General features: G+C 39.0%; 3 protein-coding genes across 3 annotated transcripts; all 3 read left to right on the top strand.

Moving 5' to 3' along the window:
* The first annotated feature begins 3915 nt into the window (after positions 1 to 3915).
* LOC124858639 (photoreceptor-specific nuclear receptor-like) lies at positions 3916 to 9107 on the top strand. Its single transcript, XM_047350726.1, has 8 exons — positions 3916 to 4175; positions 7092 to 7236; positions 7356 to 7459; positions 7535 to 7801; positions 7912 to 8099; positions 8176 to 8413; positions 8505 to 8610; positions 8713 to 9107. The coding sequence occupies exons 1-8, from the start codon at positions 4085 to 4087 to the stop codon at positions 8843 to 8845; spliced, it is 1272 nt and encodes a 423-aa protein (XP_047206682.1). The 5' UTR covers positions 3916 to 4084; the 3' UTR covers positions 8846 to 9107.
* Positions 9108 to 12939: 3832 nt separating this feature from the next.
* Positions 12940 to 22396, top strand: stoml1 (stomatin (EPB72)-like 1). Its single transcript, XM_047354407.1, has 7 exons — positions 12940 to 13263; positions 13370 to 13476; positions 13568 to 13717; positions 18395 to 18598; positions 19175 to 19394; positions 19476 to 19673; positions 22090 to 22396. Exons 1-7 carry the CDS (start codon positions 13107 to 13109, stop codon positions 22284 to 22286), a joined length of 1233 nt encoding a protein of 410 aa, XP_047210363.1. The 5' UTR covers positions 12940 to 13106; the 3' UTR covers positions 22287 to 22396.
* Positions 22397 to 22534: 138 nt separating this feature from the next.
* On the top strand, positions 22535 to 25498 carry LOC124860809 (cholesterol side-chain cleavage enzyme, mitochondrial). The gene is made up of 9 exons (XM_047354396.1): positions 22535 to 22997; positions 23160 to 23315; positions 23404 to 23603; positions 23682 to 23885; positions 23978 to 24138; positions 24208 to 24374; positions 24663 to 24741; positions 24824 to 25015; positions 25105 to 25498. Exons 1-9 carry the CDS (start codon positions 22726 to 22728, stop codon positions 25225 to 25227), a joined length of 1554 nt encoding a protein of 517 aa, XP_047210352.1. The 5' UTR covers positions 22535 to 22725; the 3' UTR covers positions 25228 to 25498.
* The last annotated feature ends 939 nt before the right edge of the window (positions 25499 to 26437 follow it).

Raw genomic sequence — 26437 nt, forward strand, 5'->3', positions numbered from 1 at the left:
GAAAGTAAGTTTAAATTATACAAAATATCTGCTTTTAAAGGATAACAACTTTTTTCTATTCATGTATCAAAGGATTTAGCTTAATTTTAAACAAAGAATCAATCAACCAATCAATTAATCAATCAGTTAAATCTTATTTATAGAGTAATTTTCAAATGGTCAGATGTAACACAAAGTGCTTTACAGGAGAAGCACACAAACAACAATCAACAATTACACAAAAAATTAAATGAAATTAAAAAAATATATAAACTAGAGAATTTTTTAAAAAACAGCAACGCAAAAGTGCAGACAAGGCGGGTTAGATAGTGCTAGTTTCCCAGCAAGGGCCGACTGTAGTGTTATATCTTATTCCTTAAAACTACCGTTCACATTCTTTTAGGCTTAGTGAAACACTGATTAGTTTGTTTTTTCTTCTCTGATTAGAGAGAAGATAACCATCTAAACCTTTACTGATAAAGACTTTGACCCCTGGAAGTCTTATTACTATTAAATCTGTTGTGATTTATAAGCTCATAATATGCCCTTCATCTCTGACTCATATGGCTTTACTCTTCTATAATTAGCTGTGTTTCTTCTTTCCATAATAACACTTTCAGGACACATTCAAACAATATCTGCATCCCTGTAAAGACCAATCGCAGATAGGCAATTATGAAACTTGCTGCATGAAGCTTTTAAAATTACTTTTATTATATTGCTATTACAACTAAACTTTTTTGGTCTTCTTTATAATTTTAAAACAAAATACACAGTGCATCGTCTTTTTTTTTTGGAAAGGTTTACGCCCTGCAAAAAAGGAGAATGATTTGTCATTTTAAACTGTTAGCTGCTGCGATATGGTTTTGCAGATACGGTTCATTGATTTAGTCACTGCGTGGATTACAGTAAATGTCACCAGATGGCAAGGGAGGGCAATCCCTAAAAGCCAGAGTGCTGACACCTCAATCCTTTATCTGTTTTGGAGGAGGGGTGAGGGCACCGGAAGGTTGTGGATGATGTTTGGGTGGAAATCAGAAAATGCTGTGACCCCAAACTAACCAAAGTTTATTTCTGGCAGAAACGCTATTACCTTGCATTTTTACCTTTCAGTCACACATTCAAATACAAATTATTGAAAAATACAATAAACAGTTGTAAGTGCAACATGCTTCAACAACCTTGATGCACCTGCTCTGCATGAAGAAGAGGTAACAACTCGAAAAGTTAAGCGCACTCTTTGACAACGACTGAAAGGAGATTATATCAAAAAGCTGCTTAGACTGATGCAGAGGTTCGCAAACTAGGATTCAAGGGCATCTTCTCAAGGACGATAAAGTTATGTCTTGCACATAATCTCTGCCAAACTGCATTCAGGTGCAGGATTTTACTCTTGGCTCAGATTGTTTTTGAAGCTCGCACAATAAAAAAACATTAGAGCAGTGCTTGCATTTAAATAGATGCAGGAAATAACAAATGAATAATGAATGTAAGAATGAACAAATGACAAGTGAATGAGCAAACATTTTTCCACTGACGTGTGTTGAAACACCTGCAGGGATCTGTCATTATAAAAGTTTCCACTAAATACACTAAATACATAATCACTTGGCCAATGGTGGCCTGCTTCTAAAGATGATTGACACATATCTACAGAAGAGTCCCAGGGCTCAGGTGTGAAGGAACGTGACAGCTATCCTCGGCAGTTTGCAACCAACGCTTTGCTGTTGGTTGCAGCATCTTCGTCCTGCCAACAGCTGAACAGTTGCGTAGGTTAGGTAAACCAGGGAATGCAAGGTAGGGATCTACTATAGTGCTGCAGGATTGTTTCTCCGATGAAGACTTGACAGTCAGAGTTCCAGAACAACACCATGCATACTTGGACTGGTCCCACTTTATCTTCTTATCTCCTTCTGCAAAGTCACTTGTGTATATATGTACATTTAAATTATATATTGATTATTTGCATTTGTTATTAAAAGCTTCACTGAGAGCAAAGTGTACCGGAGTCCAATTCCTTGTTTGTGTCCACAAAGTTGGCAATAAAGCTGATTTTGATTCTGGGAACTCAGTTCACTTGCACTACTTTGATTGGAGCTTAAACAGTCTCCAGTGTAAAACTAAATTGGAGACACAGACTGAAATTTTAAATGGCCCTCATGTGGATAGCTGTATGCTGATGGTCCTCACTTGTTTTCATTCAACTATCAAGAGTGGGTAAAAATTTTGAACATGATTGAAATAAAATGGTGGACAGAGTAGTGTTGACGAACTTTGAAATTTCAGATCTTATTCTACAAGAGTTCCAAGCTTAAACCTGTAATAGAAAACCATGTTTATCAAAGTGTTTTGTGAAAACATGTACTGTTAATGGTAAAAACTGGAGAAAATAGTTTATTTTCCTTAAAATTGCATTTGACATTAATAGAGGAGGTTGAAGCTTCCGAGTGCAGCCGCTAATAGCAGAATAAAAGAATTAAGGGTCAGCTTGTTGCTGCTCATTCAATCTCTTCAGGGTATATTTTTCTCAGTTTGTTCCCTTGTTAACTGCCTTTCAAGAACAACATTGAATTTTGAGCAAAGTTACAGGTAATGAATACAAAGATTCTGGCAAAAGTATTCACGTTTCGTGAAATATTTTTCCTTGGATTGTATCTGATCAAGGCAAGGCAGCATTTTGTAGTGCATAACTGTGAAGTGGAAAAATTATACCTTTCTTTTTTCTATACAAATAATAATCTAAAAGGTGGAATTTGCATTTATACTTAGGCCCCATGAGTCAATACTTTATAGAACCGCCATCCATATTTTGGGGTGTGTTTGCACATCTAGAAATTTACATTTTTTCCCCCCCATTCTTATGCAAATAACTCAAACTCAAAACATTGGTGTGGATAATTTTTTGCCATAGTTTCTCAATTAGGTTTTGGTTTGCCCTTTGACTGAGCCACTCTAACACATGAATAAGGTTTGATCTAATCTATTACAGTGTTGCTCTAGCTGTACATTTTGCATTGTTACCCTAGCAGGACCTAAGAAGTTGATGTAGCGGACAAAGCAAGGATCTGAAAAAATAGTTGCTCTGGTCACATTAAACCAAATGTAAATGTTTTCTGGCCTACATGCAAAAAGGTACACATCGTGGAAATATAACACTGCTTATCACACTGAATACACGATCCCCAGGGTGAAGCATAGCTGAGGCATCATCATACTGTGGGGATGATTTTCTTCAGCAAAGATAGGAAAGAAGGTCAGACTTTATGGGAAGATGGAGGCAGCTAAACACAGGAGAAACCTGGAAACAAAACCTGTTAAAAGCTGCAAAACACTTCAGAGTCATTGTCCTACTGGGAAGATGAATCTCCATTCCTAAACCTAAGTGTTAGGGACTACTGCTATGACATGTTTTCCACATCATTGTTAGTTATGCCATGTCTTTAATATTAGAATGCTTTAATTCAGTTTGTCACTTCGTGTTTATCAGATTGCTCCAGGACATCTTTATGTCTTTCCTTTTTTGTAATTGTAAAGTCTTTGTGTTTCATTATGCAATGTTTCTTAATCCATAAACAGTTTAATTATTAGATTGCTACATCTTGGTTGACCAGAACTTTGATTTACCAAACTTTTAAAATATTAGGTTGTGGATAAAATTCAATATTAAAACTGTTCTTTGTTTCTAAAGAGAAGCAGTTTAGCTGTGCTTAAAAAAAAGTGTTTTTTAGAGGTTCTGTTTCTGGTTGTGGTACATCCATGCTTAATGTTGGTTCACCACTGTTGACCACTTCGTGAAGACCACACCAATCTTTAGCACAGTAAAGATTAAGAGGATGAGACATTGGCATTTGCTTACACAGCAACTGGTGTTAATCTTCTTCCCCATGAAAGCCCCCAGACGACTCAAGCTCTCACACTCACTGGCAGATAATTCAATGGCCCTACATTACATCAGACACAGGAAGCTCTTTGTCTTGGATGCTTTTGTAGCAAAATAACAAATTTAGGTCTTTTGTGATTTAAAATTTTTTGATTGATTAATCTGACTTGTGTATACCTCCTCTAAAATATTTTATTTCAATATTTACGCATAGTGGTACAATATATGATGGAAGACCAGGTGATTAAAATTGATTATTTTTCATCAAATGGCTCCAGCAATGTCACACAACAGAGTCCAGATGGAATTCAAGAAGGTAAAGTAAACCTTTCTTAATTATAAATTCATTGTTTTTTTTTTCTCTTCCTCAAAATACCATCTAATTGAGTAATTATTTGGATTATATTAATAACAATGTATAGTATACATAAATCACTGTAGTAAAAGTTTGGTGTTTACTGTACGTACACTGTATAAAAAGAAATGTAACCTCTTGTTTCTCAGTGTCTGACTCTAAATCAGACTGAACTTTTCCTGTTTTTGGGTCAGTTAGGATTTATAAAATAATTTCTATTCACTAAATGCCAGAATGATGAGAGCAAGAATCTTTTTTAAATAATTTCTCATTTTTTTCTTTTTATTCAGAAATGTCCATACATTTTCTTAGTATTTGGTAGAACTGTCTTTTAAACTGAATAATCTGGGTCAAACATAATGGGTCTCCTTCCACAAAGTTGTCACAACACTTGGCCCACTCCTCCTGGCAGACTTGGTGTAACTGAATGAGGTTTGTAGGCTGCCTTGCTCACACACATTTTCAGCTCTAAAATCAGGACTTTGTGATGGCCATTCCAAAACACTGACTTTGTTGCATTTAAGCCACTTTGTAACTGATTTGGTGGTATGCTTAGAGGCATTTAGACAATCATCTCATTTTGAACGGGACTAAAACAAAGAAGATGATTTATGATTTTAAGATTTTAAGAGAAACAGGAATAAGTCAAACACTATTTCTATCATGGGAGAAGAAGTGGAGGTGGTGGAGGAGTATAAATACCTCGGTGTTCACCTGGACAACAGACTAGAGTGGAGATGCAACTGTGAAGCCATCTACAAGAAGGGACAGAGCAGACTGTACTTCTTGAGGAAGCTTAGGTCCTTTGGTGTTTGCAGCAAGATGCTGCATATCTTCTATAAGTCTGTTGTGGAGAGTGTGATCTCTTCTGCCATCATCTGCTGGGGAAGCAGCATCAGAGCCAGGGACTTAAAAAAGCTCAACAAGCTGATAAAAAAGGCTGGCTCTGTTTTGGGGACTCCTCTGGAACTTCTGGAGATCATTGTGCAAAGAAGGATTCTTCATAAAATGAAGAACATTATGGAGAACCCTGAGCATCCTCTTCATGAGACTGTCCTACAACAACAGAGTGTCTTCAATAAAAGGCTTCTTCAGATCTGCTGTAAGACGGAGCGCTACAGGAGATCCTTCCTGCCCACAGCCATCAGCATCTACAACAGTTCTTTGAGGAAACCTTCATAATATGAGCTATAACAACATTTAATTTCCCTTTGGGATTAATAAAGAATTTTTGAATTGAATTGAATTGTCCATTTGGAAGACCAATTTGTGCCCAAGCTCTAACTTCATAGTTGATGTTTTGAGATGATGCTTCAATATTTCTTCATAATATTATTTCCTTATGATGCCATCTGTATTCTTCAGTGGCCCAGTTGCTCCTGTAACAAAACACCCAGACAGCATAATGCTGCCATCGCTGTACTTCACTGGCTTTATTACATTGTGCTCTTAGGCTTGCAAGCTTTTTCCTCCAAATGTGACAATTGACCAAATTGCGACTAAACACTTTAATTTCAGTTTCATCAGACAACATGACGTGTCTCCAAACACTAAGATCATTGTCACTGAGGGCATTTGCAGACTATATTCTGACTTTATATGTTGCTTTTGAAGTGGTGGCTTCTTCCTTGCTGGCTGGTCTGTCAGCCATTGCTAATACAGACTCATTTCACTGTAAATAATGACACTCTTAAGCCAGCTTCAGGCAGTTTACTTACAAAGTCTTTTGCGTTTGTTCTGGTGTTGATTTACACATTTCACACCTCTCATGTTTTAGGTGCTGAACCTGTCTCCTTCCTTAACAGAATGGTGGTTGAACACCTCCCTGCTTTTTATAGTTGAGTATAGTCGTTTGATCAGATGAACGTGGCAGCTTCAGGCATCTGGAAAATGTACCTAAATGTGAACAATACTTGCAGGGTCCACAATTCTCCTCCTGATGTTTTGACTGATTTGGGTTTTTTCCAGGATGCAAGGACTTATATATTGTGAATTAACCTACCAGAAGCTTGCATAACTATGACATAATCGTCTGGCCTTTCCAAATAGTTTAATGGCAAATTGATGTTAGTGTATGTAAATTGCTGACTTTAGGGAATGTAATGCTGTCTCTTCAAGCTTCAATTTCTCATTAATCTGGCAATCAGCAAATATACATAATTTTGAAAATCTTCACTGACCCAAAATATAAAAAAAAATGTCTGATTTAATCTCAGACAGTGCAACATAGCAAGTGTCTTTTTCTACAATGTATGTTGGCTTCTTGTTTCAACTGCAGTAATGTATGATAGAGACTTGTAGCAACCAATAATGTTATGAAAGCTAACAAGATAATAATTTTTGCCATTCTAAATGTAATAAAGCCAATAACATACCGGGCTTTCCAATAATGCAATAACGTTTTAACTATGGATTGTAAGATCCAGCTTGAAAATGATCTTTATTTAGAATTTTGCTAACTTGTTTAAATCTAAATTCATAGGTTTTTTGTATGGAGGGACATTAATTTACTTGCTGTGAAGTAGATTTGGTTGTTACTTAGTGGAATGTGCTAAAAATGAGAAAGTCAGTGTATAATGTGACATACATGTGTTACACAGTTATTATATTTTCAAAAGTGACACCAATAGCAAAATAACATTACGCTATTGGGAAAATGTTATTTGGTTATTGGCGCTACAACCTTATTACATTATGAACTTTATTACATTTTAAATGGCCAAAATTGTAACATTATACCAGGTATTATATTATTGCTCATTATATAAATAACTGGTTGCTACAAGGCTGAAAAACAACTTTTAAAAATACCAGTGTAATACTTCTACAGTTTAAGCCTATTTTTAAAGTATTCCCTTTGCCATTTATTCTGCACAGAGAAAAGTCCTCCTAAAGCTCTCAGTCAAGCCTTGCTTTGCAAAGTGTGCTCTGATTCAAGCAGCGGCAAACACTATGGCATACATGCCTGCAATGGCTGCAGCGGCTTTTTCAAACGTAGCGTACGGCGAAGACTCATCTACAGGTGAGCGAGGGCATATGTAATACATGCTGTATTGCAAAATCAGTTCAAACAAATGTAACATCCTTGTTTTGAAATCAGTTAGTTTAAAATCTATACAAGTGTTTTTCCTAACATCACAGGTGTCAGGCTGGAACAGGCAGATGTCCTGTTGACAAAGCTCATCGGAATCAGTGCCAAGCCTGTCGACTAAAGAGGTGTCTTCAAGCTGGAATGAACAAAGATGGTAAGAAATCTTGTATTGAGTTGACTGCGCTGGTAGTGACATATATTAAAACGTAGTATATTTTCCTTTTGGCAGCGGTACAGAATGAGCGTCAGCCTCGAAGCACAGCACACGTCAGTCTCGACTCCATAAATGTGGAGGCCAAGAAGGAGCACCTGGCTACGACACAAGAACTTGCAACTTCTGACCACTACTCAGCTATTAGATTCAGACCTCTGGTCACTTTGTCTGCAACCAGGTCTGCACCTATTCAGCCCTACAGCAACCCAAATACCCACCGCTTTATGGTCAGCTTGCTGACCACAGAGACTTCTACCAAACTGGAGCCAGAGGAAGAGAATGGTAGGTCATTGGAAAGATGGAGAAGTTATTATAAGATGGATGTAGATGTCTGGGTTCTGACTTGTATTAATCTCAGCATCTGCCTGATTCTGTTTATTTTCAATACACAGATGAAAAAAATATTGATGTGACAACAAACGATGCAGAACAGGGCAGCTCATCAATAGACTGCGGCGGGCTCATATACTCACCTATCTCATCAGAAAGCTTCTACGAGACATCAGCTCGACTCCTCTTCATGTCTGTAAAGTGGGCAAAATATTTGCCTGTTTTTGCTCACCTGGGATTTCGAGACCAGGTGAGGCTGACTAACACTGTAGATTTTTGTAAGTATTTCCCCATTCTAATATTGCATATTTCTGTAACGTCTTCAGGTGATTCTGCTGGAAGAAGCCTGGAGTGAGATGTTCCTTCTGTGTGCCATCCAAATGTCCCTGCCAATGGATAGATGTTTAATTCTGTGTCCAGAACTTTCCCCCACTCATGAGGCCAAGGCCAACCTTGCCTCATCTGAGCTGCAGATTCTTGAAGATGTATTCAGTCGTTTCAAGGCTCTGGCTGTTGACCCTACTGAATTTGCTTGTCTGAAAGCAATAATTTTGTTCAAACCAGGTACAAAAAAAATAAAACTTTCACAGGTCAACCATGTATTATATTTATTTGATCATGCAACCCATGTTTGCTATTTGTCTCCCTGGCACAGAGATACACAACCTCAAAGATCCTGAGCAGATAGAAAATCTGCAGGAGCAGTCACACATGTTATTGAGTCAGCACATTCAATCGGTGTACCCCAGCCATGCTGCAAGGTGACACAACTACTACTTTATATTTAAAAAGGCTACAAAGATTTTCAAAGATGTTTGCAAGGAAAATGATAAACTGACTTGCCATTGCTCTTGCTCAACAAGGTTTGGGAGGCTGTTGCTCCTGCTGCCGTCTCTCCGCTTCTTGAGTCCAAGTAAGATAGAGCAGCTGTTCTTTCACAGGACAATTGGCAACACACCTATGGAGAAGCTGTTGTGTGATATGTTCAAAAACTGAACAAGCATAAAAAGAAAATGACCCAAACCCATAATTTTTTTATGTTCCTGTGGCATCCTTCTGATGTATCTTAACAGTAAACGTTTTAGTCTTTTGGATGATTTTTAACAAGACCATGTAGCTGCTTCAATGACTGATTACAGAAGTTTTAAAGAAAAGGACCAGAACTCTTGTTTCTGTTTTCCCCAAATAAAATGTAACATGTAAGACTGACATATATGTGATTACATTTCTACTCAATAAAATTGGAAACGTAATGTGAGTTCCTTGTTCTTTATTGAACACAAATTAAATATAATGTTGCAACCTCGCATAAAAGCCAGTCTGGGCAGGTACAGGGGAGGTAATCTGAGGCCCTCAGGCTTTGTAATTTTTTATTTAACAAATGGATATTTCACCAACACTGTATTTTATAAGGTTTTTACTTGTTTGATTTTTATTTAGAAAGCCAATAGGAAACAGTTGGAAAACAATGATGTCATGGCCTACCTCCAACGTAATCTCTGATTAAGCGTATTTCAGACATAACAACAAGCTTTAACCACAAGCTCTGTGACTTCATTTTTGTTCTGGTGTTGTTCAATGACTGTGGCGATGAAGACATACAAAGATCTACAAAAACTGTTTTCACATAAACTAGGCCTAAAAATCTCAAAGTTGATATATATCTAACTACCAATCTGTTGTGGTTTGCATGCCTAGAAGAAACATGTAGGGGGGCCACATCCTTCTAAATATGGTGCTGGTAATCTTAATAAATTCTGTTTATGAGACAATTTAGGTGGACAGGAACTTACTCCATGACAGAGGATTAAACATCTAGGTCTGCTTCAATCCTACCACTATTTTGGATCTTTAATAAGCACTAAATGTATGTATTTGTTAGGACTTGTGAAATGGAGGACCCCAGAATGCAGACTAGCAGGCAGCATGACGGTAAGTGAAAAAAGGATTTAATGAATAAAAAACTAAAACTCACTTACCGACGAGGCATGAACAAAACAGAAACAGGCAGGTGAGACAGGCATGGCATGATCCGAAAAAACAAGACATGAGCATGATCGAGAGAACTAGACATGAGCATGATTTGAAAATGATTCTGTGATGAATAACTGAACAGGTGTGTATTTATGGAGCGTGACCTGGTGAAACAATAAGACAGATTAACTAGGTGCAGGTGAACCGAATAAAGTTGATTGTCAGGACAAAACGTCAGCAGAACGGAAACTCTTGAATGCAAACTAACAGAAACTAGAAAAACATGAAACTAAAGCATAACCAGGAAAATAATAAACAGAAGCATGATTCAAAAACTTAATTGTGAAACAGACCAACAAAACCCAAAAACACCCACAAATCATAACAGTATTAGGAGAGTGAAAATACCTCATGGACTTAAAAAATGTGGTCTTTATTGAAGACTGGCAAAAATAAATCCCTTGCCGAGTGCTTTAAGTAATGCTGCTTGTAGTTTGCCTCAAGCCATGTAAGAGACAAAGCAAACATGTAGGAGATGGTACTCTTGTCAGATGAGTTGAACTTTTTGGCCAACAGCCAAAACTCTATGTGTGAAGAAAAACCAGCACTACACATCTCCCCAAGCACACTATTTCTATGGTGATGGCATGATGGTTACATGTTGATGGCAACATTATGGTGTTGTGGTATTCTGATATTATTTCCTCAACTGGGATAGGAAAGCTGTACAGAGTGGACGGGATGATGAAATTTAGCTAAATACAGGACAATCATAGAAGAAAAGCTGTTAGAGGCTGCAAAAGTCCTGAGACTGCAGAGGAGGTTTCCCTTCAGCTTGAAAACAGCTCTGAATATACAGCCAAAGCTAATAATCATGTGTTAGAATGACACATTGAAAGTCTAGACATAAATCAAAGTCAGAATATGTGGCAAAACTTGAAATTGGATGTTTACAAATGGTCTCAGGCTGACTGTGTTTTGTTGTAAAAAAGGATGAGCAAAACATCTTATTTTTAGATGTAGAAAGCTGGCAGAGACACACCCCAAAACACTTGCAGCAAAAGTGGTTTAGCAAAGTGTTGTTTGAGGGAGGCAATAGACAAATGCCACACTTTTTAGATTTAAAAATAAAACCATGCAATCTTTTCCTTCTACTTCTCAAGTATGTATTACTTTGTGATAGTATATTACAATTGTTGCTGTAACATAAACAAAATTGTGGAAAAGGGTCTACAGGGGTGAGTAGTTTTGCACAGCATTGCATTGAAAAGTCACAAAGCAGAAATAAAGACATGTTTGGAGTAAATGAGAAACCAAAAAGCAAGTATTTTTATTGCCCTGGATATATTTTATACATATGTGTGGAAAGTGATGTTCTTTCTCTGAAACTTAAAATAAAAATTGTGCAAACATTGGGAAATATACAGGTCCTTCTCAAAATATTAGCATATTGTGATAAAGTTCATTATTTTCCATAATGTAATGATGAAAATTTAACATTAATATATTTTAGATTCATTGCACACTAACTGAAATATTTCAGGTCTTTTATTGTCTTAATACGGATGATATTGGCATACAGCTCATGAAAACCCAAAATTCCTATCTCGCAAAATTAGCATATTTCATCCGACCAATAAAAGAAAAGTGTTTTTAATACAAAAAACGTCAACCTTCAAATAATCATGTACAGTTATGCACTCAATACTTGGTCGCAAATCCTTTGGCAGAAATGACTGCTTCAATGCGGCATGGCATGGAGGCAATCAGCCTGTGGCACTGCTGAGGTCTTATGGAGGCCCAGGATGCTTCGATAGCGGCCTTTAGCTCATCCAGAGTGTTGGGTCTTGAGTCTCTCAACGTTCTCTTCACAATATCCCACAGATTCTCTATGGGGTTCAGGTCAGGAGAGTTGGCAGGCCAATTGAGCACAGTGATACCATGGTCAGTAAACCATTTACCAGTGGTTTTGGCACTGTGAGCTGGTGCCAGGTTGTGCTGAAAAATAAAATCTTCATCTCCATAACGCTTTTCAGCAGATGGAAGCATGAAGTGCTCCAAAATCTCCTGATAGCTAGCTGCATTGACCCTGCTCTTGATAAAACACAGTGGACCAACACCAGCAGTTGACACGGCACCCCAGACCATCACTGACTGTGGGTACATGACACTGGACTTCTGGCATTTTGGCATTTCCTTCTCCCCAGTCTTCCTCCAGACTCTGGCACCTTGATTTCCGAATGACATGCAGAATTTGCTTTCATCCGAAAAAAGTACTTTGGACCACTGAGCAACAGTCCAGTGCTGCTTCTCTGTAGCCCAGGTCAGGCGCTTCTGCCGCTGTTTCTGGTTCAAAAGTGGCTTGACCTGGGGAATGCGGCACCTTTAGCCCATTTCCTGCACACGCCTGTGCACGGTGGCTCTGGATGTTTCTACTCCAGACTCAGTCCACTGCTTCCGCAGGTCCCCCAAGGTCTGGAATCGGCCCTTCTCCACAATCTTCCTCAGGGTCCGGTCACCTCTTCTCGTTGTGCAGCGTTTTCTGCCACACTTTTTCCTTCCCACAGACTTCCCACTGAGGTGCCTTGATACAGCACTCTGGGAACAGCCTATTCGTTCAGAAATGTCTTTCTGTGTCTTACCCTCTTGCTTGAGGGTGTCAATAGTGGCCTTCTGGACAGCAGTCAGGTCGGCAGTCTTACCCATGATTGGGGTTTTGAGTGATGAACCAGGCTGGGAGTTTTAAAGGCCTCGGGAATCTTTTGCAGGTGTTTAGAGTTAACTCGTTGATTCAGATGATTAGGTTCATAGCTCGTTTAGAGACCCTTTTAATGATATGCTAATTTTGTGAGATAGGAATTTTGGGTTTTCATGAGCTGTATGCCAAAATCATCCGTATTAAGACAATAAAAGACCTGAAATATTTCAGTTAGTGTGCAATGAATCTAAAATATGTGAATGTTAAATTTTCATCATGACATTATGGAAAATAATGAACTTTATCACAATATGCTAATATTTTGAGTAGGACCTGTATATGCAGTAAAATAATTCCTCTTGGTGTGGAAGTTTCAGTTGGGCAACATAAACATTAGGTGGCGGTAGTAAGCACATTTACACAGTTAACTCCACGAAGAAGAACTGTAACAAGGTTAGCTAGGGTATCCCAAGTGCCAAGCTAATTCTGTGAAAATGTTTTCTCCAACCAGGCGGCTTCTAATTACTTGGACCTTCTAGAGTAACATGTGGCTTTAAAGGTAAAGTAAGCCGTATTTCCGGAGGGATGTTCGGCAGGTCGTACCAGCTGCTTCCTCAGAGGGACTCAAGCTCCCAGAAGACCCCTGGTTTGTTTGTGGAGTCTCACAGCTTTTCACAGCCAAGCTACCACAAAGGACTTTCGTTTGATTATATCCCAAATATCTCTGCAAACGACTTTACTGGTAAGTTATTGGCTAATATTAGCTGTTATTAGATGTTTTTTTTAGGTGTGGTGGATGTTATATGCTACTACAGTGTACAAAGCTTCTGGTGATGTTTTTCTCTAAGATGCCTCCCAGGGATGGATGTCTTGGATCTGCAACCTGATTGTGATCCTCCTTGTGTACATCTGTACCTTCATAACCTTCCCAGTAACAGGATGGTTTGTTCTAAAGGTAGGATAAAATGACCCTTTACTACTCATTATCATCTCCACCGACTCGATATCAGGTAAATTTGACCAAGATGGACTCATTTTACACACAGACTGTTCCAAATTACCAGAGGATAGTTGTGTTCCGTCTGGGTCGGGTTTGTCCTCCAAAAGGTCCCGGGATTGTGCTGGTGCTGCCCCTCATTGATCAGTGGCAGAGAGTGGACCTGAGAACTCGAGCCTTTAACATCCCTCCATGCCAGGTAAACCTAACCAAACGATCACAGTAATTTTTGTAATACTGAGTAAATAACAACAGACCGTCTACAATCTGGTCGATAAAGTTCCTATATTTAGCAAAAGAAGCATTTTAACTATTTTACATACAGTACAGACCAATGGTTTGGACTCACCTTCTCATTCAAAGAGTTTTCTTTATTTTCATGACTATGAATATTGTAGCTTCACACTGAAGGCATCAAAACTATGAATTAACACATGTGGAATTATATACTGAACAAAAAAGTGTGAAACAACTGAAAATATGTCTTATATTCTAGGTTCTTCAAAGTAGCCACCTTTTGCTTTGATTACTGCTCCACACACTCTTGGTATTCTGTTGATGAGCTTCAAGAGGTAGTCTCCTGAAATTGTTTTCCAACTGTCTTGAAGGAGTTCCCAGAGATGCTTAGCACTTGTTGGCCCTTTTGCCTTCACTCTGCGGTCCAGCTCACCCCAAACCATCTTGATTGGGTTCAGGTCCGGTGACTGTGGAGGCCAGGTCATCTGGCGCAGCACCCCATCACTCTCCTTCTTGTTCAAATAGCCCTTACACAGCCTGGAGGTGTGTTTGGGGTCATTGTCCTGTTGAAAAATAAATGATGGTCCAACTAAACGCAAACCGGATGGAATAGCATGCCGCTGCAAGATGCTGTGGTAACCATGCTGGTTCAGTATGCCTTCAATTTTGGATAAATCCCCAACAGTGTCACCAGCAAAGCACCACCACACCATCACACCTCCTCCTCCATGCTTCACGGTGGGAACCAGGCATGTAGAGTTCATCCGTTCACCTCTTCTGCGCCGCACCAAGACACGGTGGTTGGAACCAAAGATCTCAAACTTGGACTCATCAGACCAAAGCACAGATTTCCACTGGTCTAATGTCCATTCCTTGTGTTCTTTAGCCCAAACAAGTCTCTTCTGCTTGTTTCCTGTCCTCAGCAGTGGTTTCCTAGCAGCTATTTTACCATGAAGTTCCTGATTCACACAGTCTCCTCTTAACAGTGGTTCTAGAGATGTGTCTGCTGCTAGAACTCTGTGTGGCATTGACCTGTTCTCTAATCTGAGCTGCTGTTAACCTGCGATTTCTGAGGCTGGTGACTCGGATGAACTTATCGTCCGCAGCAGAGTCTCTTGGTCTTCCTTTCCTGGGGCGGTCCTCATGTGAGCCAGTTTCTTTGTAGCGCTTGATGGTTTTTGCGACTGCTCTTGGGGACACTTTCAAGGTTTTTCCAATTCAGACTGACTGACCTTCATTTCTTAAAGTAATGATGGCCACTCGTTTTTCTTTACTTAGCTGCTTTTTTCTTGCCATAATACAAATTCTAATAGTCTATTCAGTAGGACTATCAGCTGTGTACTGTATCCACCTCCTGTACAACACAACTGATGGTCCCAACCCCATTTATAAGGCTTGAAATCCCACTTATTAAACCTGACAGGGCACACCTGTGAAGTGAAAACCATTTCAGGTGACTACTTCTTGAAGCTCATCAACAGAATGCCAAGAGTGTGCGGAGCAGTAATCAAAGCAAAAGGTGGCTACTTTGAAGAACCTACAATATAAGACATATTTTCAGTTGTTTCACACTTTTTTGTTCAGTATATAATTCCACATGTGTTAATTCATAGTTTTGATGCCTTTAGTGGGAAACTACAATATTCATAGTCATGAAAATAAAGAAAACTCTTTGAATGAGAAGGTGTGTCCAAACTTTTGGTCTGTACTGTAATTTGTGCATGTTTGAGATATTTCTATGAAACTTTCAGCTGATGTTATCTGATTTATGTTTATCTGTTTCAGTGGTTAAAGTAAATATCTGTTATTAGACTTACAGTAGTCCCTTATTCAGCCAAAAGGTAAAGTTTGTTACTATTGAATATATGTTCACTATTAAAAACAGCATCAGAGAATATTTATTCATGAAAAGAAATTGCGTTCTACTTGTTTTCTCGTTTTTTTACACCTCTCCTGTTTCGGCATGCCAGGCATGTCATATGGAGAAGCTGGTTGCCTATAAAAAGGATTGACCTTATTAAATTAAGGCTGCATATGGCATGAAAGTAGATAGACCATATTAATGAGATATTGTTTTTCTTTCTCAAAGCAAGCATCATACAGGTCCTTCTCAAAATATTAGCATATTGTGATAAAGTTCATTATTTTCCATAATGTCATGATGAAAATTTAACATTCATATATTTTAGATTCATTGCACACTAACTGAAATATTTCAGGTCTTTTATTGTCTTAATATGGATGATTTTGGCATACAGCTCATGAAAACCCAAAATTCCTATCTCACAAAATTAGCATATCATTAAAAGGGTCTCTAAACGAGCTTTGAACCTAATTATCTGAATCAACGAGTTAACTCTAAACACCTGCAAAAGATTCCTGAGGCCTTTAAAACTCCCAGCCTGGTTCATCACTCAAAACCCCAATCATGGGTAAGACTGCCGACCTGACTGCTGTCCAGAAGGCCACTATTGACACCCTCAAGCAAGAGGGTAAGACACAGAAAGACATTTCTGAACGAATAGGCTGTTCCCAGAGTGCTGTATCAAGGCACCTCAGTGGGAAGTCTGTGGGAAGGAAAAAGTGTGGCAGAAAACGCTGCACAACGAGAAGAGGTGACCGGACCCTGAGGAAGATTGTGGAGAAGGGCCGATTCCAGACCTTGGGGGACCTGTGGAAGCAGTGGACTGAGTCTGGAGTAGAAACATCCAGAGCCACCGTGCACAGGCGTGTGCAGGAAATGGGCTACAGGTGCCGCATTCCCCAGGTCAAGCCACTTTTGAACCAGAAACAGCGGCAGAAGCGCCTGACCTGGGCTACAGAGAAGCAGCACTGGACTGTTGCTCAGTGGTCCAAAGTACTTTTTTCGGATGAAAGCAAATTCTGCATGTCATTCGGAAATCAAGGTGCCAGAGTCTGGAGGAAGACTGGGGAGAAGGAAATGCCAAAATGCCAGAAGTCCAGTGTCAAGTACCCACAGTCAGTGATGGTCTGGGGTGCCGTGTCAGCTGCTGGTGTTGGTCCACTGTGTTTTATCAAGGGCAGGGTCAATGCAGCTAGCTATCAGGAGATTTTGGAGCACTTCATGCTTCCATCTGCTGAAAAGCTTTATGGAGATGAAGATTTCATTTTTCAGCACGACCTGGCACCTGCTCACAGTGTCAAAACCACTGGTAAATGGTTTACTGACCATGGTATCACTGTGCTCAATTGGCCTGCCAACTCTCCTGACCTGAACCCCATAGAGAATCTGTGGGATATTGTGAAGAGAACGTTGAGAGACTCAAGACCCAACACTCTGGATGAGCTAAAGGCCGCTATCGAAGCATCCTGGGCCTCCATAAGACCTCAGCAGTGCCACAGGCTGATTGCCTCCATGCCACGCCGCATTGAAGCAGTCATTTCTGCAAAAGGATTCCCGACCAAGTATTGAGTGCATAACTGTACATGATTATTTGAAGGTTGACGTTTTTTGTATTAAAAACACTTCTTTTATTGGTCGGATGAAATATGCTAATTTTGTGAGACAGGAATTTTGGGTTTTCATGAGCTGTATGCCAAAATCATCCGTATTAAGACAATGAAAGACCTGAAATGTTTCAGTTAGTGTGCAATGAATCTAAAATATATGAATGTTAAATTTTCATCATTACATTATGGAAAATAATAAACTTCATCACAATATGCTAATATTTTGAGAAGGACCTGTATGTAAATTTAGCCTCACTGATTTTAACATAGCTGTTTCTGTGTGTGGTAAGTAGTAATAAATGTTGAAAAATTGCATTAAAAAACAATGCCTGTCAAATTGTCCCTATTAGACTTTCATAAGCAGTGTGCAGTCATGCAGCACCGGTATTCAGGTTGGAACTAACCGGAAGGAGTATTTTCATTCTAAGACGACACTAAGTAATCGCACCTTAATGTTGTGTAATTATATATATACATACATATATTATTGTTCCCTCTGCCTAAAATTATTAATCATGATTCAGAATAAAAATCTTTGCTTCAGCTTTTTGATAATTACGACATTTTTTATTTTTTTATTGTACAAACTTTGAAGATTTATCTAACCTAAATACATTGTTAAGAACAATTGTACCCTATTTCAGGTGTGAGCTTTCTGTGTGTAAGGACATAAGAATAATAATAATAATAGAGAACATCTAATAATTATCAGGTCTAAATAATTGATGAATAACCCCTCAGATAAACATGAACCCACGATTCATTACACAGTTTCTGTCCTTGTTTTATCAAAACCAAGGCCAGAAAAGCAAAAGAGGCATATTTAAAAAGGGAAGTCCATTCTTACTGCTATTGCAGAAAAGGAGAGCTTGAGAAGCACCCACTTATAAAACATATTACAATCAGCGCGACTATGAAGGTATGAAGCAGATTGTTTTTCTTTGCTTGCCATTTTGCTGTTTACACAACGTTCAGATGGTGCAAAACTCTACACAACAACAATAATAATAATAATAACGAGGAAAACCCATATATCTGACTGCATCAATTTGCTTGTGTAATGTTAATGATCAACACAGTATAATTAACTGGCTAACATTAACTGGCAAACATGGCCCATTTACCTTGACTTCCTCTAAAGTAAGCTGCTACTTCTCTGCCCCTATAGGTGATTACTCGCGATGGTGGTATGTTGTTGGTGGGAGCAGACATCCAGTTCAGGATCTGGAACCCAGTCATGTCAGTGGTGTCGGTCCAGGACCTGAATGCCTCCACCAGGATGACTGCGCAGAACGCTTTGACCCACAGCTTGTCCAAGAAGACCGTCAGGGAAATTCAAACTGAAAGAGTGAAACTGGAGGAATATCTTGGGGTAGGTTTAACCAGGAGCTGTTTGTTAAACTTAATTGGATGCTTCAAATTTAGTTTTAACATAATTTTTATGAACAAATAGGTGTTGTCCACATAACACACAAGGAAAAGTTGGATTACTTTTGGTTTTATCACTGACTTTCTTATTTGCTCTTGAATTTCTTTAGATCAGAGCATGAAGTGTTGCCTTTTAGAGATCTTTTAGCCTACTTCATGTTGTTGGGGAGGTTCTATTTTAATGATTCCTTGATTGTTTTGGTCAGACAGTCTTCAGGCCTGGATACGGCAAGTAAAATTTTACCCAGGGGTCATAAAAATGTGTTTATTTAGCCAATTCATGGTTTAACAAATTCGGATGATTAATTTTTCCCACATGTCGCCAGGTCGGCGTGACAAAAAGCAAAAACTGATAAAATTTGTAAAAGGGCAAATACATATTCACAGTATTGTAGAAATGAATGAAGTCAGATTACCCAACTTTGTCTGAAAGTTTTAGGTATGTGCTTTATGTACTCTTGGATTTAATGCTTATGGATTTAGCTAATGCTGCTCTAAAATGTGTCTCACTTCTCTACAGATTGACATAAATGAGATGACTCATCCATGGGGGCTCGAGGTTGATAGGGTAGAGCTGACCTTTGGTGGTCTACTCAAAGCTCCACATGAAGGCCAAATTGCTCCCCTCACCACACCTCCTCCGGTACCTTCAGCACCTACACTTGAAGGCCTCACTGGCTCCCTTCAGCAGCTGGCCATGCACTTTCTTAGTCACAGTGGTAATTCACAGCCACAACAGAGTAAGATCAAACATTCACCGATGTTTTATTGTGTAGTAAATGGTTGTAGCTGTATTAACGTGACCTCCTTCTCTTCAAAAGACTGCCTAACACTCCCAAATGAGGTCAGCATTGAGGTCGACGCTGCCGTGGCCGCGCGAGGTTCTGTCGAGGAGTTGCTCAGTGGAGTCCAGATGATCCTCTCTGAGACTTTGGTCCAACAGGTTGGGGCTTGTTTCCAGTTTGAGATCAGCACTGCAGATGGTCAGCAACGCCAATACTATCTGGATTTAAGTCAAGGTGAGGAATGGTTATGGCATAGCTTGGGACTAAAGATAAAACTTAATCTATCCAGGGTTGCTACGCCATCTTTAAAATGGAATATGACTCTCTCATCCCGCCCATAGACTGCTGGAGATAAGCACCAGCTCCCCCGCGACCCACTATGGAATAAGCGGTAGAAAATGACTGACTGACTCTCATTTCCAAATTGTATTTCTTCTTCTATTATGTAAAATACAGAAATCTGTAATTCTGAAAAGTGTTTTTTTCTGTTCATTTATATTTAGATGACATGTGTCTTATATTTATGTATTCTTTATTACTTGTTTTGATTTTTGAATTACTGAATGACAGAGAGTCTAAAGATAAAAAATTCAAGACACTTGACCTCTTTTTGACCCCTTGCCCCCATCAGATCAGAGTTTTGAACTTGACCTCTTTTTCCCCAAACTTGCTCTGATTTAGATCTCAAACAAAGCACTGAGCCTCCTGTTTATTAGGTATTTACAAACAAAATAAAAGTAAACCAGTAAATAAGCAGTGAATTTGATTTCTCTATAGGATGAGCTTCTGCTGGCAACAACTTAATGCTCACCCTCTACCGATGATCCACATAGCCCTGTCTTTTAGTGTTTAACCCTTTCTCTCTCCTAGACATGGAAATTGACTGAGCTTTTACTGTAACTAATTATATGTGCTCTCTTTCAGACTCTAACCTTGAAAACTGGCTCAGAGTTTATCTGTTCTTTCTTTCTAGATGAAACGACTAAAGGAGCTACATCCATTAACATTTACTTTTCCTTCCCATAGAAAGTACTTCTGGATTAGTGCTTCTGTGTCTTTTTCCTTCTCTGCTCTGTTCTCTCAAACCTCCCAGTCGGTCGTGGCAGATGGCCGCTCACACTGAGCCTGGTTCTGCTGGAGGTTTCTTCCTGTTAAAAGGGAGTGTTTCCTCTCTACTGTCACTACATGCATGCTCAGTATGAGAGATTGCTGCAAAGTCAACGCCAAGGACTGTCCACTGTCACTACATGCTCATCCAGGAGGAGTGAATGCTACAAGTCACTGACTGGATGCAATCTGCTGGTTTTTTTAATCCAATTTGAATAAAAAGCTAACTGACTGCACTGTTCAATTGTTAGGATTAATTGGAATGTATGTAGCTGACTGTTGTGAAGTGCCTTGAGACAACATGTGTTGTGAATTGGCACTATATAAATAAACTGAATTGAATTGAATTGATAATCCAATCTAGATTTAATACATTTAAGCCTGAAATTATATAAAAAAAAAAAAACCTTTGCAGGTTTTGGTTTTATTTTCCTTATTTCCTATCAGAAACAAACTTCTTGGCTGAAGAAAAATAAGATTAACTATACATTTGCCTGGGGTATGAATAATTGTGGGCTGTACTGTATGCATAATATATTTTGAAACAATTGATCTAAAAGATGCCAGAAAAACAGAGAAGTAACACTTTATGACTATTGGACCATGCAGAAAATTAAACCCAACAAGCTAAATGTTCTTTTCTCAACTGTCCAGTTTTATAAAAACTGCTTGAAAAAGATATAGAATTTTGATATGGAAAGTCTGAATAAACCTTTTCTGTCTAATAATAAAGCTACTATGCCAATTGTAGTTTATAGAATATGTTTAGAAACAAAAGTACTTCCATATAAAGCTATACAATCATGAAAGGATAAAGGAACAATCCTACAAAGGGGGTGAAAAGAGATCTATAAAATAATGCGGATTTGCTCATAGCATAGTGGAAAGATAAAGTTAGGAACCAGGTTGTCAGATGTTAATGCATGCTGAGAGATTTGATCATAAGTAAACAACTTCAAATGTGTTCCTTAACACCTGACATTAAAATGCTTCATCTTTTCCATCTTGGGTGACAGCCTGTTTTCAGGTCTTGGTTTCATTTATAGTTCTCTAAAATCACAAATAGTTTCTTGCACTTAATTAACTATAATTCACTAATACAGACTAATACATTTCAGATTTGCCTGGGTTGTTATGTAGAAATAACACCTTAGATTGGCAGGAAATATCTCGTTCCCAGACTGCAGAATTTAGGTTTTCAGTGAGTTTTTAGTCTGCTTATTATAGCACTGTGTACTTGGTGTGAAAAAGGCAGAATATATCCCACATTTCCTTATGACTGAGACATGTGCAAGTATTTAATTTAGGTAGTTAAGTAGTTCAGCTGAATTTAGTTTTCTTATGCTGTGCTAATTAAGAACAAATGTCATTTGAAAAACACACCCAAGTAGCCAGTTCAGTCCAGTATTATAGACGGATTCAAATTAAAATTACTTTCCATACTTTCCAATTGAATCCTGTTTCTAATACATTGCAGTCAAGTTCAGTTCATTGTGCTTTCTAAGTAAAGGCTGTTGTAAGTGTGTTTTTGTGTGTGTTGCAGGTAGCGGCGCAGCTGGATCAGGGTCCTTGTGTCGAGAGGCCGATGTGACTTTGAGCATGAGTGATTGTGACCTCGTGGACATGTTCCAGGGGAGGCTGCGGCCGCTCGCCGCGTACACCAGCGGCAGCCTCAAGGTGCAGGGAGACGTCAAGATGGCCATGAAGCTGGAAGAACTCATAAAGCAACTTAAAAAGTAAATTTGTACACTGTAAATGTGTGTTGCTCTTACATAAATGCTTAATTTTATAAGTAAATGAGTTATGAGTTTTTTAATATATGTTTTGATTAAAGTTATGAAAAACAAAAATTGTGTTTTAGATTTTTTTTATGGTTTCTACACAAAATGCATAGATTATTGATTTTTCTCGTTAGAAATTGGTTGTCATAGAAGTACTTATTGAGTTGAAATGAAAATCAGATAAAATGTTTCAAGATGCAGCTGCTTGGTGTCATACTTTGACACACTGTGCTGTTGGTGTATCGTCTTATTTAGTGCAGGAGAGCCTTGATCAGTACAAAAAGGGGGGTGATTTTGTAGACCAGCCTCCTGTAGCCTTCTTTTCAGAGGGAGGCAGGAAGAGAACCAGAGCAGCTGTTGAGAGCAGACAGGAGTGAGTGTTTTGTTGTGTTGCTGAGATGGCCAGGCTGAGTATGTGGCGGAGCCCTGTGACGCTGCCCCTGTCCTGGATGGAGGAGATGGTCGCCTCAGGCGTGCGCTGCAGCAGCAGCATGCCGGTTATCCGGCATGCGTATCCAGAGAGTGGCAGCATTGCCCGGCCGTTCAGTGAGATTCCTGGACTCTGGAAGAACGGAGTGGTCAACCTGTACAACTTCTGGAAACTGGATGGCTTCAGAAACCTCCACCGTATCATGCTGCAGAACTTCAACACATTTGGACCCATTTACAGGTAAAGTCAAATATTACAGTCTGTTCATCAGGGGAAAAAAAGTCTCTTACTGACGTCAGGGAAGCTCATGATTAAAGTAGTTTAGACTTTGCTTTACAAGGTTACATAATCTAAAACCAAGCATTATAACCTGCATTTTGTATCCTGTTTTTTGTGTAACAGAGAGAAAATAGGTTATTATGAAAGTGTAAACATCATCAAACCAGAGGATGCTGCAATTCTCTTCAAAGCAGAGGGTCATTATCCTAAAAGGCTGAAAGTTGAAGCGTGGACGTCATACAGAGACTACAGGAACCGCAAATACGGGGTGCTCCTAAAGTAGGTACATGTACTGTCATATCGGAAAGGTCCGGCCCTGCTTTTCAAAACGCTCTGAGCTTTAACTCAGCATATGTTCATTTGATAGGAACGGTGAAGATTGGAGAACCAACCGTGTGATTCTTAACAAGGAGGTGATTTCCCTGAAGATGCTGGAAAACTTCGTGCCACTGCTGGACGACGTGGGCCTGGATTTCGTGGCCAGAGTTCACAAAAAAATTAAACGAAGTGGACAGAACAAATGGACAACCGACCTGTCACAAGACCTTTTTAAATACGCTCTAGAGTGTAAGACTGTTGTTATTCTTGCTTACTGTTTTCCACCAAACTGTTTTTATTTCATAATGTTTGTACCGTCCTACACAGCGGTGAGCTCAGTGCTGTATGGAGAGCGGCTGGGCCTGATGCTGGATTACATTGACCCTGAAGCGCAGCAATTTATTGACTGCATCACGCTCATGTTCAAGACCACTTCACCCATGCTGTACATACCTCCTGCTCTGCTGAGGCAGGTCGGAGCGAAGGTGTGGCGGGACCATGTGGAGGCTTGGGATGGGATATTTAACCAAGGTGATATATCTCCATATTTGTTGCATTTTCAACTGCAACCTTCATTTTATGGTTTAGCTTCTTGTTTTATTCACCTAATTTTGGTGCATCAGCTGACCGCTGCATCCAGAACATCTACAGGCAGCTGCGTCAAGAAACGGGAACATCCAAGGAATACCCAGGAGTCTTGGCCAGCCTGCTCCTGTTGGACAAGCTCTCCATTGAAGACATCAAAGCCAGTGTGACGGAGCTAATGGCTGGAGGAGTAGACACTGTAAGAACAAAAGGACAAAAAGTATATCTCTTTTTCTTTTGCAATATAAGCTTGTTTTCTGTTTCCTAGACGTCTATAACGCTCCTGTGGACGCTGTATGAATTAGCTAGACACCCAAACCTCCAGGAGGACCTGAGGGCAGAGGTTGCTGCAGCTCGGGCTGCAAGTCAGGGGGACATGCTGGACATGCTGAAGAGGATTCCTTTGGTCAAAGGCGCTCTTAAAGAAACTCTGAGGTAAAAAACAAAAATTGGTTTGCACTTTCTGTTGACCCTTTCTGCAACATAAATGCTCCTTTTGTTTAAGCTTATCAGAAATAAAATGAATCTTTTTATACAGTTTAGGCATCTGACATTTTCACACTTTTATTTTGGACAGCAGGACCCAAATATTAAAAATATTTGAACCTTTTCTTTGTTTATTTTCTTCCGAAAGGAACTTGGATTTTACTTTTATTAGTACTATTTTTGATAAACATCTTTTAATGACCCTCTCTAATTCTTTTTTGCCATTTTACTTTTCAGGTTGCATCCAGTTGCAGTGAGCTTGCAAAGATATATTGCCGAAGACATAATTATTCAAAACTACCACATCCCAGCTGGGGTAAATGTCAATTACACACTCAAGAGTTTTTGAGAATTTTCATTGCACCAGTTTTGATTTACCAACATGTCTTTGTGTTTAGACTTTGGTCCAGCTAGGACTTTATGCAATGGGCAGAGACCCTAAGGTGTTTTTCCGTCCGGAGCAGTACCAGCCATCTCGCTGGCTGAGGACGGAGACGCAGTACTTCAGAAGCCTGGGCTTTGGTTTCGGTCCCCGTCAGTGTCTGGGACGCAGGATAGCTGAGACGGAGATGCAGATCTTCCTCATCCATGTGAGGCATATAAAAAGTAAAAAGCAGTGTTACTACGTAATGCAGGGCAGGTTTTATTAACTGCTTTGTATTTTCTTTCTCTTTTGCAGATGCTTGAAAACTTCCGAATTGAGAAGCAGCGCAATGTGGACGTACAGAGTACGTTTGAGCTGATTCTCTTGCCAGACAAACCTGTAATATTAACTCTGAAACCTCTGCAAGTCAATCATTAACAGCATTTACTAAATGCCTGGTGCATGGTGAGCTGTGCTCTTTTCTGTAGCTTCCAAAGGTATTGTAGTATAAACATCTTAAATTTGTTACAAAAAATCTAGAAATTTTATGGTTCAGTGACCATATTTACTGTACATTGCTTAATAGTATTTTTTTTTTATGATGAAATGCTAGTCTGAGTGTGCAAAAACTGGAATCCATCTCAGTACTGTAATATATTTATGTATATCTGCACATGAAGAATAAACAACAAAACTGATACAAATGTTATTTTTTGTTATGAAACATTTCAACATTTATCACAGAAAAGGAGACACGTGTTACTTCTAGGTTTTTACTGGTACAGGATTTTATTTGAATAAATTGGTAATAACATGAGAATTACCTGCTGACTGAAGTGACATTCACTTTGGAGGTTTGTTCAAGTTTCTCGCTCAGTTGATCTGCATTTCTTTCTCTGCTTCATTTTGCACCTCCTGAAACTCGGCTGAATATAAAGGAAGTGCATGAATTACTGAATACTTATGTAATTTAAGCACATTTTACCCAGAACTTCTAACGTTGAATTGCTTCCTTATTCGTGTTTCTTAGTTAACACTCTAACTACACTGGATATTTTTTTAGGGCGTCAGATTAAAAGGGGTGGGATATGTATGTACACCACACCTTTCAGATAAAAAAAACCAAAACTTTTTAAAACCATTCATTATATTTCTTTCACTTCACATTAATGAATTATTTTGTACAGTTATATCACAGACAATGCCAATAAGATGTTAAAGGTTTGTGGTTGAAGTTCAAGGCAATGAACTATTTTTAAGGCTCTGTACTTTTGCATTCAAATTTAGTTTTTTTCTATTCTAAAAGCTTTTTTTAAGAACTAGTTCTTTACTAAAAGTTAGCACACAGCTTCAGTTAATACAGCTAGAAACCACCAGTCAGGCTCGAAATCTGGGTGTAGTGATGGACTCTGACCTGAACCTTCAGAGGAACATAAAGACAGTAACAAGGTCGGCCTTCTATCACCTAAAAAACATCTCCAGGATTAAAGGTCTAATGTCTCAGCAGGACCTTGAAAAACTAATTCATGCGTTCATCTTTAGTAGAATTGATTACTGCAGCGGTGTCTTCACAGGTCTGCCTAAAAAGTCGATCAGACAGCTGCAGTTGATCCAGAACGCTGCTGCCCGTGTCCTCACTAGAACTAAG

The sequence above is a fragment of the Girardinichthys multiradiatus genome, chromosome 2 (assembly GCF_021462225.1).
Source record: "Girardinichthys multiradiatus isolate DD_20200921_A chromosome 2, DD_fGirMul_XY1, whole genome shotgun sequence".
Taxonomy (NCBI): Eukaryota; Metazoa; Chordata; class Actinopteri; order Cyprinodontiformes; family Goodeidae; genus Girardinichthys; species Girardinichthys multiradiatus.

Bases quoted from the DNA above. Each gene is read 5' to 3' on its own strand.
- LOC124858639 (XM_047350726.1), top strand. From the start codon at position 4,085: ATGATGGAAGACCAGGTGATTAAAATTGATTATTTTTCATCAAATGGC. The intron at 7,460-7,534 runs GTAAGAAATCTT...TCCTTTTGGCAG, and splicing joins AGCTGGAATGAACAAAGATG to CGGTACAGAATGAGCGTCAG. The intron at 8,414-8,504 runs GTACAAAAAAAA...TCCCTGGCACAG, and splicing joins AATAATTTTGTTCAAACCAG to AGATACACAACCTCAAAGAT.
- stoml1 (XM_047354407.1), top strand. From the start codon at position 13,107: ATGTTCGGCAGGTCGTACCAGCTGCTTCCTCAGAGGGACTCAAGCTCC. The intron at 13,477-13,567 runs GTAGGATAAAAT...TTTTACACACAG, and splicing joins CAGGATGGTTTGTTCTAAAG to ACTGTTCCAAATTACCAGAG. The intron at 13,718-18,394 runs GTAAACCTAACC...CTGCCCCTATAG, and splicing joins TTAACATCCCTCCATGCCAG to GTGATTACTCGCGATGGTGG.
- LOC124860809 (XM_047354396.1), top strand. From the start codon at position 22,726: ATGGCCAGGCTGAGTATGTGGCGGAGCCCTGTGACGCTGCCCCTGTCC. The intron at 23,316-23,403 runs GTAGGTACATGT...TTCATTTGATAG, and splicing joins AAATACGGGGTGCTCCTAAA to GAACGGTGAAGATTGGAGAA. The intron at 24,375-24,662 runs GTAAAAAACAAA...TTTACTTTTCAG, and splicing joins GCTCTTAAAGAAACTCTGAG to GTTGCATCCAGTTGCAGTGA.